The sequence below is a fragment of the Equus caballus genome, chromosome 6 (genome assembly GCF_041296265.1).
Source record: "Equus caballus isolate H_3958 breed thoroughbred chromosome 6, TB-T2T, whole genome shotgun sequence".
NCBI lineage: Eukaryota > Metazoa > Chordata > Mammalia > Perissodactyla > Equidae > Equus > Equus caballus.
The window spans coordinates 74021346-74040035 of NC_091689.1; the positions used below are offsets into that span (position 1 = coordinate 74021346).

At 35.9% G+C, this 18690-nt stretch overlaps 1 protein-coding gene across 18 annotated transcripts in view; it reads right to left on the minus strand.

Annotated features, from left to right (window-relative positions):
• Nucleotides 1-4707: 4707 nt before the first annotated feature.
• Nucleotides 4708-18690, minus strand: part of YAF2 (YY1 associated factor 2) — a 77468-nt gene continuing 63485 nt past the window's right edge. For 10 of the 18 annotated variants that reach the window (XR_011440032.1, XR_002808715.2, XR_011440035.1 and 7 more), the window contains 2 exons: nucleotides 10187-10339; nucleotides 7621-9404 (listed from right to left, as the gene is read on the minus strand). Coding sequence is in view for 11 of the 18 variants with exons in the window: in XM_023643381.2 (XP_023499149.1) it covers nucleotides 9167-9404; nucleotides 10187-10339 (391 nt within the window). In the remaining 7 variants the exon portion in view is untranslated. Of the gene's footprint in view, nucleotides 9405-10186; nucleotides 10340-13031; nucleotides 13187-18690 lie in introns of those variants that run through there. The other 8 variants (XM_070271245.1, XM_023643391.2, XM_070271247.1 and 5 more) reach the window with 4 other exon arrangements.

Here is an 18690-nt window from a genome sequence, read left to right on the forward strand (position 1 = left end):
CTTGGGGTATGAAGACACCTAGTTCAGGCGTGGGCTGGGACAGTGGATACGTGGAAATAAGTGCAATACAACCATCCAGACATTAGGATATAAGCCTGTAAAGGTGTGGGCACACACACAAAAAGGATTCAAGAGACTTCATAGCAAAGTGGCCCTAGGGTCTTGGTGGGTAAGGGAGGTAGTTCTAGGCTGAGGGATCCATGAAACAGGCTCTTATCTTGGAGGAACTGCGAGAAGTTTGATGCCACCAGCTAAGTGAACGCAAGAGAGGATATGATGAGAGGATAAGAGTAGAAGTTGACGGACCAGATATTTGAGCGCCTTGTTTAGTATACCAAGGAGTTTGAACTTAATCTGGCAGACGATGGTGAACCACGGAAGGGTTTTTAAGGAAGTAACATGATCTCATCGGCATTTTAGAGAGCAGATTCTGGCTGCAGTGTGGAGGCTGGGACAGAGGTTGAGGCTGGAGCCAGAAAGGAGCTACAGTGTCAAAGAGGGAAGTCAACACACACACGTACACACATGCATGCACACACACATTTCATGGAGAAAAATCATGCTGTTAAACTGTTCAAATTACATTTGGAGCTTTGAAGAGTTTGGCCCTCAGATCAAGTGGGGAAACGCTGTGTAATTTAGCAGTTCTCCATTTGGAATCCCCACAACAAAAAAGTGCTGGCTCTGTGGCCAGAGGAAAGTCACTGGACAAATCTAAGCCTCAGCTTCTTCCCCTATAACGATTAAATTTCTTGCCTTACCTGACAAAAAAAATGAAAGCTAGCATGCTCTCGAGATGTGTGAATAGAATGAAAACATATACTTATTCATTCAACAAACATTTATTGAATATATTCTACATGCCAGACAAGGGGCAAGAGTGTACTGCCCTTTTAAAGGGGAGACAGGCAAGTAAAAACAATGGCAATATGAAGTTAATCCTTCCACTACACCTTACAACTCTTAGAGAAAGATAAAACTTATCGAGGTACAAAGATGGATCATAAAAACATTTGTAAGAATGTAAAATAGATTTTGAGAGGGAAAACTAAAGGATACGGTACCAAGAAACTAGAATAAGGGCTAGTACTCAGATAAAGGATGTTTAATTTAAAAAGACACTGACTACAACTGTTCTCTATTTCAACAAAGAAACTAAATGTAGTAAAAATAAGTAATGACCCACAGATTGTTACAATACTGGAATGGCAGTTTTCATTTCTGCAACAATTTATGGGAAGAGCATACCCAGAAGAATCATCCATTTACTTGACATCAGGGTTCTGGACCATATCATTCCTAGGTTCCTTTTAATACTGGAATTAAAAAGGAAATTCTGTTAAAAAAATATATAAGGCATTCCAAAAATAGAAATGATTTTTGTATGACACCCACACTGTCTTAACTGGTTATCGTAGAGTATAAGGAGCTGTGACCCTGGCCTTCTAATCATTTCCAGGATTCACACATTACATTTTGATACTCCTAAAATTAATTTTAAAGTATTGAAAATTTAAAATATTTTCGATGTCATAATCGTTAGGTATTTCTTTCATTTACTGTGTGTATGTATGGATTCCTAAATCTATTTTTTCATCCCTAGAGCACCCTCTTAATTCTCTAATGACAGGCTGGCTATATCCAAATTTTTAATCAATATTGATCTTCCTTTCCTCCTCGCAAAAAGGCAAATTTAGGTGGATGAAAAGAAATTTAAAAGTAGCAGTATTTGTGGTTTAAATTATGGAGATAGCAACCTCCTCCATGATCTGGAGAACTCTTGGATTCAGGATAACCCAAATCACAAGGATCTTATATTTAAAAGATTAATCTTGATTTTTCTTATAGTTCCTAATACATGTTGGATATATAATAGACATTCAGTTAATGAGTGTTTTTATTTTTTTATAAGTCTTCTCTAAGTCACTCTAGAGTAAATTTGGGGTCCTGCTCAACATTTCTTCCTACTTTGGTCTACCTTTCAGTACTACTTTTTTAAAAAAAGATTTTAGTTTTCCTTTTTCTCCCCAAAGCCCCTCCCGGAACATAGTTGTCTATTTTTAGTTGTGGGTCCTTCTAGTTATGGCATGTGGGATGCTGCCTCAGCATGGCCTGACGAGTGGTGCCATGTCCACGCCCAGGATCCAAACTGGTGAAACCTGGGTCATCGAAGTGGATTGCGGACTTAACACTTGGCCACGGGCCCGGCCCCCTCAGTACTTCTTTAAAAACAAGACATCCTATGGGTAAAAAGGTAAATTCTATACCTTTTAAGAATAAAGTTCAAAAACTTTTAACTTCCACTTTATAAAGGTCTATGCATAATCTAATGTAATCTTTAAAAGTAAAGAAGTAGGAGATATTTTATTCCTTTAAAAAGCAAGGAACCTGAAATTCATACAAGTCGGTTCACCACATTGCTAATAATGAAAATCCAACATTTGAACAGAAATCTTTGAGGATCCAAAGCACACTTTTTTCCCCCCAAATACCATGCTCTTTCTCTATGAACAAATAAATGCTAAGTTGAGTGATACAAATTAGACGTAAAAGTAAAAAGGGAAAAAAATTAATATTATATGAAAACCTCTTAGACCGGTCTTGGGAATTAAAACAAATAAAACTTACAGAGAAATACAAGTCAGATTAGTTGCAGAGCACAAAGAATGAGAAACTCAGACTAAAAGTGAAAATCATTCTTTCCTCCAGTTCATCTCTAGTGAAATTTCTCCATTTTCCACAGTCCATTTTCTAGAGACCATGTTGAACTAGAGGAAAAAGTTGAAAAATAATGCTGTCAGTTTGAACAAAAAGTCTTTCATTTTAAGAGTTCGTTCAGACCAGTAAATGTGGGAAAAGAGTAGGACCAGGGGTACGATAAAAGAGGAAAGTGCTTCTCTTCATTCTCAAAAAACTGAGCTTTTGAGTCCACAAGATTAGAAGTGGCAATGGAGAACCAGTGAATGTGGACACCTTAGGTCCCATATGACCCCAGAATTTAGCTGGCATTTCCATCCACAAGGGAGAGAGAGTACGAAGAAGCAGGGTGGGGCAGGGACTAAGGATATCCCTGTACTTCTCCCAAGTTCAGCTTTCAGGAACCCTCTCCTCTATTCCTATTAATACAGATTATAATCTATTACTAAAAAAATTACTGTCAGTAAAGCTAAAAGCTAGATTTCCAGGGAAATTTAGTCATGGGGAAAATGAGAATTAAAACACATAAGCACAAGTTCTCCAAAACGTGCCATCTATCAAGGTCATGATGACAACAATTTTAACAGATAAGTCTCTCCTCACCCAGGTTCCCAAAATTGAAGGCTGAAAATAATTAATAATTCTGATATTGTCACACTTCAGAAGTCCAGTGCTTAGCTGAAAAATAAAATCAGAATTCTTGTTACCCATATTCCTTTCTATACAGAAATTATATCATTAGACAGTTATGTGTTTTCTTTTTACATTTCTATTTTATTTTTAATAAAGTAAAAAAAAGGGGTTTTTTTGCTCTAATTAAGTTACAGTGTCCCTTCAATTATTTATCTTATCCTGTACTGGAAACATAGGCGTTTTTATTTTCTCTTATTAAGGACCAAAAGCTACCTTTTGGGCCTGAGGCCAAATCACTGCCCTTTTCTTCTGAGAACTCAGCCTTTTTTTTTTTTTTTTTTTTGGTGAGGAAGATTGTCCCTGAGCTAACATCTGTGTCAGTCTTCCTCTGTTTTGTATGTGGGATGCTGCCACAGCATGGCTTGATGAGTGGTGTGCAGGTTTGCCCCAGGATCCAAACCTATGAACCCCGGGGTGCCAAAAGGGAGCATGTGCCAAAAGGGAGCATGTGAACTTAACCACTATGCCACCAGGCCTGCTCTTTTTTAAAAAATGCTTTCACTGCCACTTGGTCCTGCAGGAGTCTTCTCTCAAACTGGTTTCACCGAGTATCCCAACTCTTCTCAATCCTGCTGACTCCAAAAGTAAACATAGACTCCTTTCGTTGTTGCTATTATTATGAATGAGGATAGTGAAAATAATACACATGAAAAAGTCTAAATCAATAAATCTTGGTACCCAGGTTAGTTTCTGAATTCTCTTGCTAAAAGAGTTAATGGAAATAGGAAGATGAGACGGTAGCTTTCATCCAAACTCCCTACTTCCAGGTAGGTCAGCAGATCTAAACCTGGATATAATCCCAAGACCTGCCAAACTCGTCTATTTCCACTCCTCAGGAATTCCAGTTGGACAGGAAGCACTCATTTTACTGGATCCTTGCCCCGAAAAGTTCCCATTGGGGCTTACCCTCACACTTTGAAATAAAGCAGTTTTTTGAAATTTTAAAAAAAACATTTACTATTTAGCCTTATTTACAGAAAAGATCTAAGGAACTTTGTAAGAACACAAGGAAAAACATAAGTAGGTAAAAATCAGAATCTAGAAAAATATATAGACCAAGAATAACGAGTTATAATTAGACATGCAGGTGATTAAGTCCTACATAATTATTAAAAGCCTAATTTTAATCTGAGATTTCTCACGACCAAAGGAAAAACTGAGGACAATCAATTAAAGATTTGCATTGTCCATAAGAAGGCAAACTGATTTCTCAAGTGAAGTAAAGCCTCTCCTGAAACAGGTGTGAATAAGATTTCTCATTTAGATCCTGAATGATGTAATGTTTCCTCAATAGCTTCACAAAAAGGCAATAGCAGACCTCATTCAGCTGTTTATTGATTTTTAAAAATTAGTATAGGAAAATGATCATCTCACATTACATAGCTCAAAGTCTTAAACTTTTGAAAACTCAAGGTGAAAAAAATTCAAAATGGTAGCTGGCTAAAACTACAGTGATACCCAACATCATCAGCTGCAACTACCAAAATGAGATCTTAACATTTTCAGTGGATACTTAAGGCCATGCTGAATTTTCTAGAAACAAAAATGTGGCAAGCACTCCCTCTTCTCTGTTACTTCTGTATCTTATACACATCTTTATTGTTGCACTGATGGCACTGTAACCGTTTACAGATCTCTAAGATGTGAATTCCTCATCTTTGTCCTCTTTGTAACCAATCTCTAGCCCAGCGCCTAGCACACAAAATATACTCAATAAATGTGCACTGAATTGAATAATACTGATGTAAAGGAAACCCAGATCAGGAAAACACTGAAAATATTACAACAGTAAAATAGCTACCACACTCTACAACTTGTACTGACAGAAAAAAGAACACCGAGAAACGATTCAGAACATGAAACGTGTCCCAGAGCACTGAAACTTTTCAGAGCTTTACTTGGTTTTTCCATAGAATTACCCGGTCTCCTCATGGCATTTCATATGCTCCAGAATTGGCCCATTCCATAAAGGCAGGAATAGCTGCACTAGCTAAATACAAAGCCACACTAAAAACATAACGTTGGAATTGTCTGGGCTAGCAGGGATGCGCATTCAGGAAAGTAAAGTCTTCATATAATTCAAGGTAAAACTTGTCTATGACAGCTTCTTAAAAGGAAGTGATTTTGAAGAAAATTATTCTAAAGTTATTACACATATTGCTGCCCTAGTCAACAGTCTACTGAACACAACTGAAGCTTTCATGACTGAGTCATTACAAAAATGACATATGATGTTTTTAAAATGTTCTGAGACGACGTGCTACAAGTTCTCTTTGTTCTCTCTCCCTTCCTATTATTGTCCAGATTGCATCCCAGTGCCTTATTTCCTAATTTCTGCTACTTCTTTTGCTGCCTTTGATTTTCCCCTTCCTCTTCCCTCATTATTTTGCCAGTCCTCTCCTTGCTTGCCTTTGATATTAGTGGGGCTTATTTCTCATCGCCCTCAGTAGCCAGTGAGGGCATTCTTTTTCTTCTGCTTTCACAAAATGTTCAGTCACATCCTGTATTCTGTAACCTTCGTTGTCTCTTGATTCTGCTCAGCTATTTTTGTCACTGATGACTTTTCTACAATTCAATTTTTTTACATTTTAGTTGATCAAGACACATGAAGGTGCCCAGGATTGAACGCGGGGGGCAGTATTATTTTATAGTTATCCTTCTCACACACACACTCGTTTCTGTTTTCACTTAATTTTCAAAGTACAGTACAGAAATTTCTCTCAACGGCCCAGTTCCTATATCAGGTCTTTAAAAGATTGCAGATAAGAGTAAGTTGCAGACCAACAAAGTAAGTAAAATAAGGCCCTCAGTAGAAACTAAAACTTCTAGACCATTTAGCATTAATACATATAATATGCAGAAACTACATTCTTTTCAGGTAATAAGAATTTTTTTCTCTAAAAGAATGGCAATAAATATGCTATTGACTTAGAAAAGCTGAGGTTCTTCTTCCTTTGTTAATGTTTTCACTTTGTCTACTATCATCACTATAATTTTAGGAAAGCATTTAATAAAAATAAAACCTTTAAGTTATTAAGTCAACTACTTCTACTGTGTAATACAAAAAAGTTTTAAGAATATGTATCCTTGTATGCTTCAAATTATATCTTCACTCTTACTTATATCAAAATAAGGTAATAATTATACTCTGAAAAACATCCAAATTCTCTTTTTTGTATGGAATTTGGCTAAAAGAACTCACTGCTAAAACCACAGGGTAAATGGATGTAACAGAGCTAAAATGCAGCCTAAGCCCAGGCTCTGAATCTTTTTGCATATTTTAACATTAGGTGTAAGTATTTATGGAATTTGGGTCTGTTTCCTGGTTGGAAATGTATTTGAGGTAGGGCGAAACAAAAGGAGCAAGGATAATTGTGATTAATGAAAGGAAAACAAAATTTCAAACTAGCTAACTCAGTCCATTCCTCCTGTCTCATAGTGCACGCCATCTCATCAGGTCCCTTAACTACAGAAAGATGGGTGGTCTGGGATCAGAACAAACACTGCATGTAGAAAATTCAGCGTAACCTAGAGAACACAATTCCTTTCGGTCATTCGAGAGGGCATGGAAATAATTTTTGTTATAAAAAGCATTTTTGTAATAGGATTTTACCTATAAAGATAGTAAAGGCTCACATTTACTGAGGATTTAGTATGTATCAGGTAATCGTTAAGAATTTTATACAGACTGACAGTTAATCCTCCCAACAACCCTATGAGTTAGATATGATTATCACTGGCCCTCTGTAATAGATGAGAAGTGATGTTGAGTAACTTACTCAAGCTCACTTAGGTTCTACAACAGGGATTCAAACGCCAGACACCAGTTAGGACTCTTGATTTCCATGATATACTGTCTCCCCCGCTATGTAGAAAGATGACTATGCCCCATTCAGGTAAAAATCCCATCTTCTGCCAAATTTTTCTCTCTCTTACAGTCTATTTAAAATACATCCTGAAAGTATATGATCATCAGAAGACCCAGTACCTCTAAAGCATAGTTTTGACTTAAAAATTAGAATATTTTCTCTATTACAATTATTTGTAATTTTTACTATGTCTAAAAATGAATATATATATATATAAAACATTTGAAATGTGAAAAACAGAGAATAAAATAAGACAAAAAATTTCATATTTTAAAAGAACATAATCAGTTACTTGGGGTTCCATTGAAAGTATCTTATAATAAAAACAAATTTTAATTTTTCATTTAACAACACTAAAGAATGAGGTATATAAATGTTTTAATCACAGATTTTTACTGTATGCAATTAACTGTATTTCACAACTAGCATATTACAAAAAAAGACAGTACCATTGTGCCTGTAAAAAGTACTGCAATTAAACAGAAAATCACATTACCACGCGAAACCACCAAATATCACAACCATCAGTCAGGGTCTACAAGTTTTTTTCTTCAAATGATACCATGATGTCTTTATGTGATATTTTGTATTCAAGTTATGTCTTTAGGTTCATTTATATTTCAGAAGTCTCCTTTGGTGGATATACATTAAGCAAATGGCTAAGAGAAAGCAGGAGACCCTTGGAGAATTTAAGAAGTACTGTGTGGTTTCTAGGCTGGATTTTTAAATACAACATAAAATACTTCGTTAGTTGTAAACAAAAATGCAAAATCGGTAGTCATAAAAATATTTTATTGGTAATTTTACATAATAGTAAGTGGGGCTGTAAATACTTTTTTATTTCAGGATACTGATAAATGCATAAACTGCAGTTGTGTCTGAAAATAGGGCACTATGATTTTATAGGAATTGTTATATTTAATAGGAGGCCAATTAAACTGATTTAAGATTAGTTATTTTCCAGTTCTGTGCAACAGTTCCCATTTCTGTATTAATTAGATTCATACTTCTATGACCCTGGGTAAGTTTGGGGCAAGGAAACAGTGATAAAACTATTAAGTTAAAGCTTTTCCAAAATTGCAGCTTTTAAAATATGGCAGATTTCTTTTCTCTTCCGTTTTTTGCCGAATGCTTATAATTATTTGAATTTTAACATTTTATATAATACAGAAAATACCAGTGTTCAATGACAATAGCACTAAACCTGAATTATAAAGCTAAATAATCAGTTTTATTGTTTACTAGTCTGCTAGTAAACATGACAATAAATGAATGTTTTGAAAGATAAGCAAAAAAACAGATAAAACCAGAAACATAATTCAGAAACAATAATTTAGTAAAATGTGTCAAAAACATTGGCAATGGTTCATACAAATTCTTTATTTAATAACAATTTTCCTATTTAGCCACACCAAGTACCAGCAGGTGTATTTAAGAGGATAACCATTAAGAAAATCCTGTTGCAGCAATAGTTGATTAAGTTGATCTTTGACTTGTATACATATAACTATTTGTTTCACAATTCTCAAATAATACATATTTAGGCAGCTTGCACTATGTTATAAAAATTTTAATTCGTTACATGCCAATAGTAGAGAATTCAAGAATTATGTGTTAGAATTCACTAAACTAAAAGTGAAAATAGACTTACCAATAACACTGCATAATGAATAATTCAACCACATTTTCATGGCACCTTTAACTGTGAAGACCAAAATGTTGAGTCTGGAAATGTTTGGTAGATTGCAATAAAATCTAACAAATTCTAATAAATTTCTATTTCATGTAAAACGCAAATTATGGATTGTGCATGAATATGTTTGTCATGAAAATGTGGTACTTCTTGGCATAATCTGTGTATTTGCATGGTATGAGAGAAGTGACTAAGAAATTGGAGAAAATAAACTTTAATGGGATTCTCCATTCAATGATGAGGCTTCTCCTCTGGGTGAAGATGACCTGGACATTCCCCTCTCTGTGTTATCAGAGCTAGAGCCACTCTGACTGTGTTGATCTGCAGAGGCAGCACTAGATGCAGGCGGTGACTTTGTTTTCTCCTTAAAGTCTGTAATAATGACTGTCAGATCTCCAACAGTAACTTCCAAATGCTGAGCACTACTCCGATCCACATTTTTCAATCTTGGCCTAAACACAAAAGATGATAAAATTTTAAACTAAGCTTTTCTCTCTACCAACTTTCTGAGCATATAAGGAATAATAAATTGAGTAAAAATAACAAAATGAATACAGCTATGTTTAAAGCTCTATATTTATGTGTAACTAGCCACAAAAATATAACTAAATGTTTCAAATCATTAACATTAAGCAAAGCAATCATTTATGAATCTTCTTCAATGAGAAAAAATTGTAGTACTCTAGAATTAATAGTCTCTTAATTGTGCATTTATAATTTTATCATAATTTTGCAGAGAGCTTATCGATTCTATTAAAATAGATGTTTTAGAACAGCAATGACATGGTTGCACCACAGAGGAAGTTAATAACAGCTAAGGTTGAGTTATATGCAGGGCTGTTACTCCACTGGTGTGCACTGATAAGGGCATCATGATTGTTCTGCTTGGACCCATGACCATTTTGACTGATTAAAGCCCATGCAAATATCTGTTCAGTATTGTGAATATCACTCTTGGCTTTATGAGTGAAAAAGAAATAGCTCAAACATGAACATCTTTTAATCTAGTAAAAAAAAAAAGAAAAAAGGAAGCATCCTCACATCTAAGCTTACATTTGTGGCCTCTGTGCTTAATGTCTAATCTACCTTTCAAACTCAGAAAAACACTTTCATAATATTTTATAATAAAGAAGATGAAATCTTTTACTTCCACTTTGCATATACCAATGTTAAAAGAGAATATTAAATGGTTAATTTTATTTCAAAAGAGCTGTAAAACACTCTTCAAGTTTACCTGGTTTTCTTATGACTGTTCTTTTTGCTAGTTGTTTCCTTTTCACTTTTTTCTTTTTCTACTTTCTCTTTTTTCTCTTTCTTTGACTGTGTAGGGGGCACAAACTGCTGAGTAACCTGCTGTGCCACCAACTGGGAGACAGGTCGAGGCTTCCTGTGTGCATGTCAAAGAGAAAGGGTTTTTTATTATTATAACTTAAAAATACATGTTCTTTATAAAGGAATTGTTCAAATTATGAGAAGAGATACACATTATGATTTTCATGTATAAAAATTCCTCATACGTGAGGTAATTCAGATGTGCAATTTAAGAGATATATTTATACACACAAATATTACTGTCTTTCCTATCCAACAGAAATAGAACTATAATAACAGTTAAAAGTTATAGCTCAAGATATGTGGCCAAATCATTAGAATATAACTGTTACATAAATCAACAAGAGATTAAAAATCTACATCAAACTGAATGCTCATAGGGAACCACACATATAAATAAACACGAATTTTAAAAATTAAATTTGAAAGTTTACACTGAAATAACATTTATACCTATCCCTCCTCCCTAAGAGAAGGAAATATCTAACTACCTGTGACAATGGCTATTTGTTCTTTCCTTTAAAATCTTTCATTTATTCATTTAATAATATTTCAGTGTCCAAATTTCTCATTCCTTATTGCTCAAATCCTTGAGGTTCCTTGTGTCTCTAGCCACAATCTCATCATGCTCTTTTGACCTTGGAGATCTGCCCAGTCCTTTCAGACTTGCCTACTTACTCACTTATTCATGTAAAAAGGGTTTTATTAAGAACCTACTGCAGGAACTGCACTGAGATATGTGAAATGTTGCCCGGCTTCAATTTTTGTTGCCAATACAAGCTGTCACTCTAGTGGCCCACGGTCAAGGATCCCTCCAGCTTCATGGTAGAACTTGGGCAACTGAGGTCAAGTTCCAAAGTAAATAGTCTCTAAGTTCTTAAAATGAGAAAGAGAAGGAAGACCAAGGAGAGGTAATGGAGTGGGAGGGAAAAATTAAGGGAGAATAAGATAAAAATACACCCTAACAAGAAAGTCTACAAACAATAGCAATTTTATGGCCTGGAAAATCCTGACCCTATTTTGGTCAGTAGAGTTATTAAAAAATCTTTTTTTGTTTCTCTAGAGCAAGACAAAACAGAAACTAATGAGAAATATCGCCCAGTCTACAACTCAAAGCTTGAAGGAGGAAATAGGAAACAGTATGTACAACAGATTTCAGTAGCTGGATAATTAATTTTGTTTTGAGCCTGCAGAGTCTGAAGTAGAACAGGAAGGATGTCCAGGCAAGATGTCCAATATACAATTTAAAAAGTAGGACTGACACAGAAAACAGGGTTAATGATGTAGATTAAGAGTTACACAAATGAAAGCGATATTGAAAGCATGGTAATTAATGGCTGAGCTTGTTAAGGAAATGAACTTTAAAAAAAAGATTAGAGCAGTGGTTCTCAAATTTCAGGTACATCAGGATCCCGTGGAAGGCTCGCTTAGCTTGCTTAGCCCTACTCCCAGGGTTTCTGATTCAGCAGGCCTTGGGGTAGGGCCCAATAATTTGTCTTTCTAACTAATTTCCAAGCTGTGCTGATGCCTCTAATCTAGCCACCACAGTTTGCAAAGAAGCTTGAAGAAGTGCAATATATTGGGACTACTGTAGCATAAAGTTTGTGATGGAGAGCAGGGAGCAGCCGAGAAATGAAATAAGCAAGGCTGGACAAGATGGGAAGTAACCGTATAACGAAAAGCTGAAGAGTCTAATAATTCACCCTTAAAAGATGGGAGATCACTGAAGCAATTCAGAGTTGAATTTTACAAAGATTACTGGCAGTAGTCTGAAGGGAAAAGGTACAACAGAGGCACGGAAATTGTTAGGAAGCTGCTTTAATAATAGATGAGGCAAAAATAAAAAGGGCTGAACTTCGGAAGCAGCAGTGGGGTTGTTTAAGACAGGCTGAGGCAGCAGAATCAAGGGGACATGGTGACTAATTAGATGTGCCTTTCTCACTTTCTCACCCAACAAATATTCCTCTAGCAAAACATACAGAAATCCTTGCCCTCAGGTAGCCAACACTCTGTGGGTGGAATCAAACAACAAACATAGAGTCTTAGATGCTGATAAATGCTATGGAAAAAAATTAAGTACGGAAGGAACATAGGGAGTGCTGGGGAAGGAGCTGCCATTTTATTGTCTGTTTCCTTTTCTAGGATACAAATGCCTCAAGGAAAGGGATGAAGTCAGCTTTATACACCACTCTGTAACTGGTATCTAGCACAGTACTGAATACTAGATAAATACTAGATACTTAGTGTCTGTGGAAGAATCAATGAATGATAAAATCAGGTTTAACGAGGAAGGAAGATGTTTTTTAAGAAAAGGAGTACTGGGGCCGGCCCGGTGGTTAAGCGCGCATGTTCTGCTTCTCGGTTTGCCAGTTCTGATCCCGGGTGCGGACACGGCACTGCTTGGCAAGCCATGCTGTGGTAGCCATCCCACATATAAAGTACAGGAAGATGGGCACGGATGTTAGCTCAGCGCCAGGCTTCCTCAGCAAAAAAGAGGAGGACTGGCAGTAGTTAGCTCAGGGCTAACCTTCCTCAAAAAAAAAAAAAAGAAAAAGCAAAGGAGTACTGTCTCTAAGCTTACTCATTGGCCAGGATCAACCACTCACTACACATAAGTGAAAAAGTAAGAGCAGCAAGAATTAATTTCTTTAATTATGTTGGAATATGGGAAGAGAAAGAAAGCTCAAAGGTGTGGCAAGGTTGAGAAAAGATTCGTTTAGACTAGTACCTAGTGAACAGTGAGTCACCTAAATTGAGAGTCACTCCAAGATGTAAAACGCAATTGAGGTGTAGTCATCATTTGGTCTCCTGAGGTATCAGGGTTTTCTGAATGTCCTCCTTCCATGACAAATGAGGGTCTGACAACTTCCTTTATTACATTTTGTACTGTTGCTTTCTCCATCTCAAAATTAAATGCAAAATAAATTTTAAAAAACGCTAATAAATTAAATTGAATTGCAATAAAATTTCAAACGTTAAAATAAATTTAGATTCTTTTCAACCTAGAATAGAAATCCTGAAGTTTCTAGCAATCACTAAATTGACATTAGTTATTTAGTAGCCATTATTACTAACTTACAATATATAATTTATTTATATTCTCTTTCTTTATTATTCCCTTTAAGTAAAATTGAATATTTTTCTAGGTTTCTTTGGATTCGTGGTCATTTGGATAATGACCTTGGTATCCCAATGCCATTTTTCCCATAAGATCTAAATATCTCAATCATGGATTCTCTAATCACGAAGAATTTCAAGAATATCACTATTGTGCTGTGGTTAGGTACAGGATATTTTTATAACATGATCAATGACTCCCCCACCCCTCCTGTATCTGTCTCCAAGTTGGTCCCATCTATTATGTGACACTGTTCCTCAGTCTAGCTTTTACATGAGAAAGGGATAATCCTAACTCCTCAACTCATGAATCTTACGATACAACCGCTGCCAAGTCTTTTTCATATTTAACAAGTTTTATTTCTCCAGAGTCTTCCTAGAATCTTTTTCACTTTTTTATATGGCCCATTGATCTGAAAATGAAAGCATATTAGTAGACCATGATTTGCTTCATAAAACCACGAGGTTGAGTTAACAAATTAACAATTTTTAAATCAGTTCTGAATCTAGAATTCTCCTAAGTGTTCTACTCTCAGTGGTAAGAACAGAATACTCAATAAACGTACACTCTCTTACAAGCAAAACCAACACAGAAAGAACAATAGTTGAATTGGTCAGGTGAGAGACTGGAATCAGGAGATAAGCTAGAAGACTACCACATCAAACTAGACATGAAGTAATAGTGATAAGGATCTATTCTATGGTGTAGTCAGGGGAAGGGAATTGAAGCAGTGAATCTGTTGACATTTCAGAAGGATAGTACAACCTGATGTGTACCTGAGTAAGAGGGATAAAGAATTCTTCCTAAATGGTAGCAAAACTGAAAGAAATGGGGGAATTTGGAAGGGTAGTGCTAGGGACTGAATGTTTGTGTTCCCCCCAAATTCATGTTGAAATCTTGCCCCCAAGGTGATTGTACTAGGAGGTGGCACCTTTGGGAGGTGATTAGGTTATGTGGGTGGACCCCTCACGAATGGTCTTATAAAAGAGACCTCAGAGAGATCCCTTGCTCTTTCTGCTATGTGAGGTTACAGTGACAGAATGGCTGTTAGTGAGGAAGTGGGTCCTCATCAGACATGGAATCTGACAGTGCCATGATCTTGGACTTCTCAGCCTCCAGATCTGTGAGAGGCAAATGTGTTTGTTGTTTATAGGCCACCCCATTCACGGTATTTTTGTTATAGCAGCTCAAATGGACTAAGACAGGCAGTTGCAGGAAGCCAAGAACAGGACATTACTAAAGAAAGGGACTGATGAACTTGGTGTTGGTCATGTGGGTTTGTAGATTTTATAAAATATAAGCAAAGCTGTCCTTCAGGCAAGTGGAAACGTGAGACCAGTGGGCTGATGAGCTACTATGTAATCTCTGTACCTAGTGTTGTTGGTTGTTGATTTTGCTATTTTTTAATAACCAACAAATTTTCTATAGTAGTTCTCTTTTGCCTTAAGAAATTTATTTCTGTTTTTGAGTAGTTATATCTTTTTCTCTCTTTTTAAACTAGACTTTCCTAAATGTGCACTATTTCATTCTTTTATTCTTATTTCAGTTAGAAGGTTGACTTTCATGTAAAAATTATGACTTTGCTCCTCTGTTCTAAAATTATCTGATCTGGTTCAACTTTGGGAGAAAAGCAGCAAAAAATATAAATATATGTATACATATAGCCTAATTATTGAAATAAAGCTCTCTGCTGCTCTCCAGAGGCTGAATGAGCTTTAAGATCCTTCACTGAAGGCAGGAGATACATAGCTTATTGATGATGTTTTTACAAAATCAGAAATTGACCCACCTTCACCATGCCCTATTAAAAAGAAAGCCCTTCTATCTCCAGGGAGCTTAAGAAGGTTTAACGGTGATCCCTTTTCTACTTAATGAGAAAAATTTGGAAGATAGGGAATTTTAGAGGTGGGAGATAGTTAACTCAGGAAATAGGGGGCAGGGTATCATTTATAAAGTATACCTTTTTATGTTCAGGGATTTATCATTCATGGTTTTGTTGTTTTTTTTTTTAAAGATTGGCACCTGAGCTAACATCTGTTGCCAATCTTCTTTTTCTCCCCAAAGCTCCCTGGTACATAGTTGTATATTCTAGCTGTGGGTCGTTCTGATTGTGCTATGTGGGATGCTGCCTCAGCATGGTTTGATGAGCAGCGCTAGGTCCGCACTCAGGATCCAAACTAGTGGAACCCTGGGCTGCCAAAGCCAAGGGAGCAAACTTAACCACTCAGCCACAGGGCTGGCCCCTCATTCATGGTTTTGACAACACACCTGTAATGCCAAAGGTTCTGTGATAAGGAGAAGAAAAAGGTCATCTAGTTAATAAAATAAGTGCTATCAGCCATATCCCAAAGGCACTCTACTGTCATCTACATATGCACGTATGTCATGATTCAGCTATAACTTGTGAAATACGGTATCCAAAAATTTGGGGATCCCTATGTTTCCTTATGTATCTTTTATAAATAGCCCAAATAGACTGTATAAAGTTTGGCAGGTCTGTTGATTTACAGTAACATGAGAAAAAAGGGAAGTATGTCAACAACCATTTAATGGATATCTTCTATTCATTAGAATAAAATATTTTTAGGAGCCGTTTGACCTCCCATGTGAGTAGGAGGCTGGCGGATGTTGACTTGATAATGCTGTTTCTAACTATGTGTCTGCCCTCCACCCTCACCAACTCTCAACAAAAACGCTGTGTGTCAAATAGTATAAGAAAAATGCTTTAAGCTTCATCAACCTCATCCAAACTTAGCTTTGTCAAGTTGGAAAGGCAAAATAAACAAGATCATGAAACAATTACTGATTCTTTTCTAAAAGAGGCAGTATTATTCATAGCTCAGAAAGAAGTAATTTGCTTCATGACACTAAAATATATGGTAAATTGAAACGATATAATAAATCTCAATAAGTAAAAAAGGCTGAACTAAACCCAAACCTGCTGTGAGTCTGTTGATACACTCCTAATAAAAGGCCAAAAATCTAACCAAGGAAGATTTTATAAGCAGCCACATTGTGAGGCAAATGTTATTTCACACTGACACATGTCAAGTACTAGGTAAGGTGCTGGAGATTCCCCATGAACAAGACGGAGAAAGTCCAGGCTCTCACAGAGCTTACTTAGTGGATGAGACAGAAACCACACAAAAGAAAACTAAACAAAAGTAAATTTTGTCAAAAACACTAAGAAGAACAAAACTGTGTGCTGTGATTTAAAAAAAGGGGGGGGCTTACTATAGACAGGGTGGAAAGAACTTTAATTCATGTTTAAACCATCAGTACACCAGGAAAAACAGCCATCACCATGACTCCTTCTTTTAAAAATATGTTGTCATTTTATGAATAATTTACGAAGAAATAAAAGAACAGTGAATATTAAAAATTTTAATAAGACTTTAAAACATAGTAAGCCCAAACTTTTATTCCATAATAACTTGGTTTTGAAAGTATACAGACCTGAAATAAACAAAGGTTTTTTTAATGTAACTAACTCCTCATCAGCTATTAGGCCTAATCCTAGCAATGTATCTATCTGCTAAGTACTGATTCTTGATTTCAAATACATCTCTAATAGATTTGGCTTATCTTTACTTCCACTTCTTCTTGCTCTTGCATTGTCAAAACACTATTCTGAAAACCTTGACAACTCAATTTTTTGAAGAGAGGACATTTTCTTTGCTCCAAAATTACCATTTTCATTTTTAGACTAGATATACCTACCCTTCAGCATCTGTCCATTTATGAATCATGGCAAGAAAATTTTGATGCCAAATGTTATAGAAGATGAACAAATACCATCATGTCTATAGTAAAACAAGATGGTTCAGGTTCATTGTTGCAAAATATTGCAATACTTCTGTTGAATGACTCTCAGGTGAAAAACCATATTTCCTTTTTGTCCTTAAAAATATATTGTTCATGTAACATTTCTTGAGTTTGCAAAAAAAATCATCCAGAATGTGGTCATTTAAAGACTCATAGTCAGAGAGCTCTAGTACCATGCAGCCTACAAAGGGTTAATAAGCACGAAGGGATGTATAGTTACTTCCTGTGAATTCCCTGGATTTCTTCCCACAGCCCTCTGAAGAGCATTCTAGCCTGGCCTGCTCAAAGACCCTTCCCCTCCCAGGCTTTCTGAGACAGGTCTTACACGACAGATCAGTTTTTGAGATTTTATGATGGAGAATCAGAAGGAAAGAAAGAACTGCTCAAAGAGGTTTTGTTTTGTTTTGTTGTGGCAGGTGGAGAGATTGTAAGGAGCAAGCTTGAGAGCAAAGCTATTATGTGAGGACAGAGGTGGAAGGAGGAAAATGATGACTAAAAGGTGTTGCTAGGGCTATGTGTCTTTATTCACCGAGTTTGAGAAATAGAAATAAAGACTTTGCTACTTATTTTGAAATTGTAAAATAAAGTGTGAATTAATCTGCAAAATAAATTAATTAGCTTAGTGGTCTCCCTTCTGTGCATGTTAATATTTGGTGCATAGAACACATTTACATAACATGTTATTTTATTTGTGTTTTTCTAATGGTTAAAATATTTTTAAAAGAAATGTGCATCAAATATGTGTGGAAGCCCTGCAGCCCCTCTGCAGAATTGTACTCTTCCACACTCCTGTGTAATGCTATCGATCCTTTTACGGCTGTGTTCTATCTCCCCACAACTGGACTCTTATCCCTAACATAGGAAAAGATCACATCTTACCTGTGTTTGTATCCTCAACATCTAGTACTGTGGATGTTATATGTATCAGATGCTCAATAAACATCTTGTCATATTAATGATCATCATAAACACCAGTTAAATATGATGCATAAATACAACTACTAACCAATTGTGTGAACATTGATTTGACTAGGTGCCAACTTTCAGGGATTCACTTTCTTGAAAAAAGTATTGATGGCATCTTGCTTTTGAACCATTTATTCTTTTCACGAAAATGGAATGAAGAATTTAATGTAAAAAATTTGACTACTAAATCAAAGGATGAAAGAGTCCTTTGTAAGTGATTTTCCCCACCTCCAAATAATGAAAACAATCTACTCTGCTAATACTAGCACTATCTGACTTATCAGCAAAATTCAGATATTACCTATAGTAATGATATTTAAATGTTTTGTTATTATTTTTGCAGCAAAATCATTATGCTAACAAAATCTTACCAGGAATCTCAATATACAAAACTGGAAAAAACTCAACTTCTGTATGAAGTTTCTGCGCAGACTCCTGAGCCCTCATTTGCTCAGTGCTCATCCTCACACCTCCCAGTTATTCCTGAGGTGTGGTTG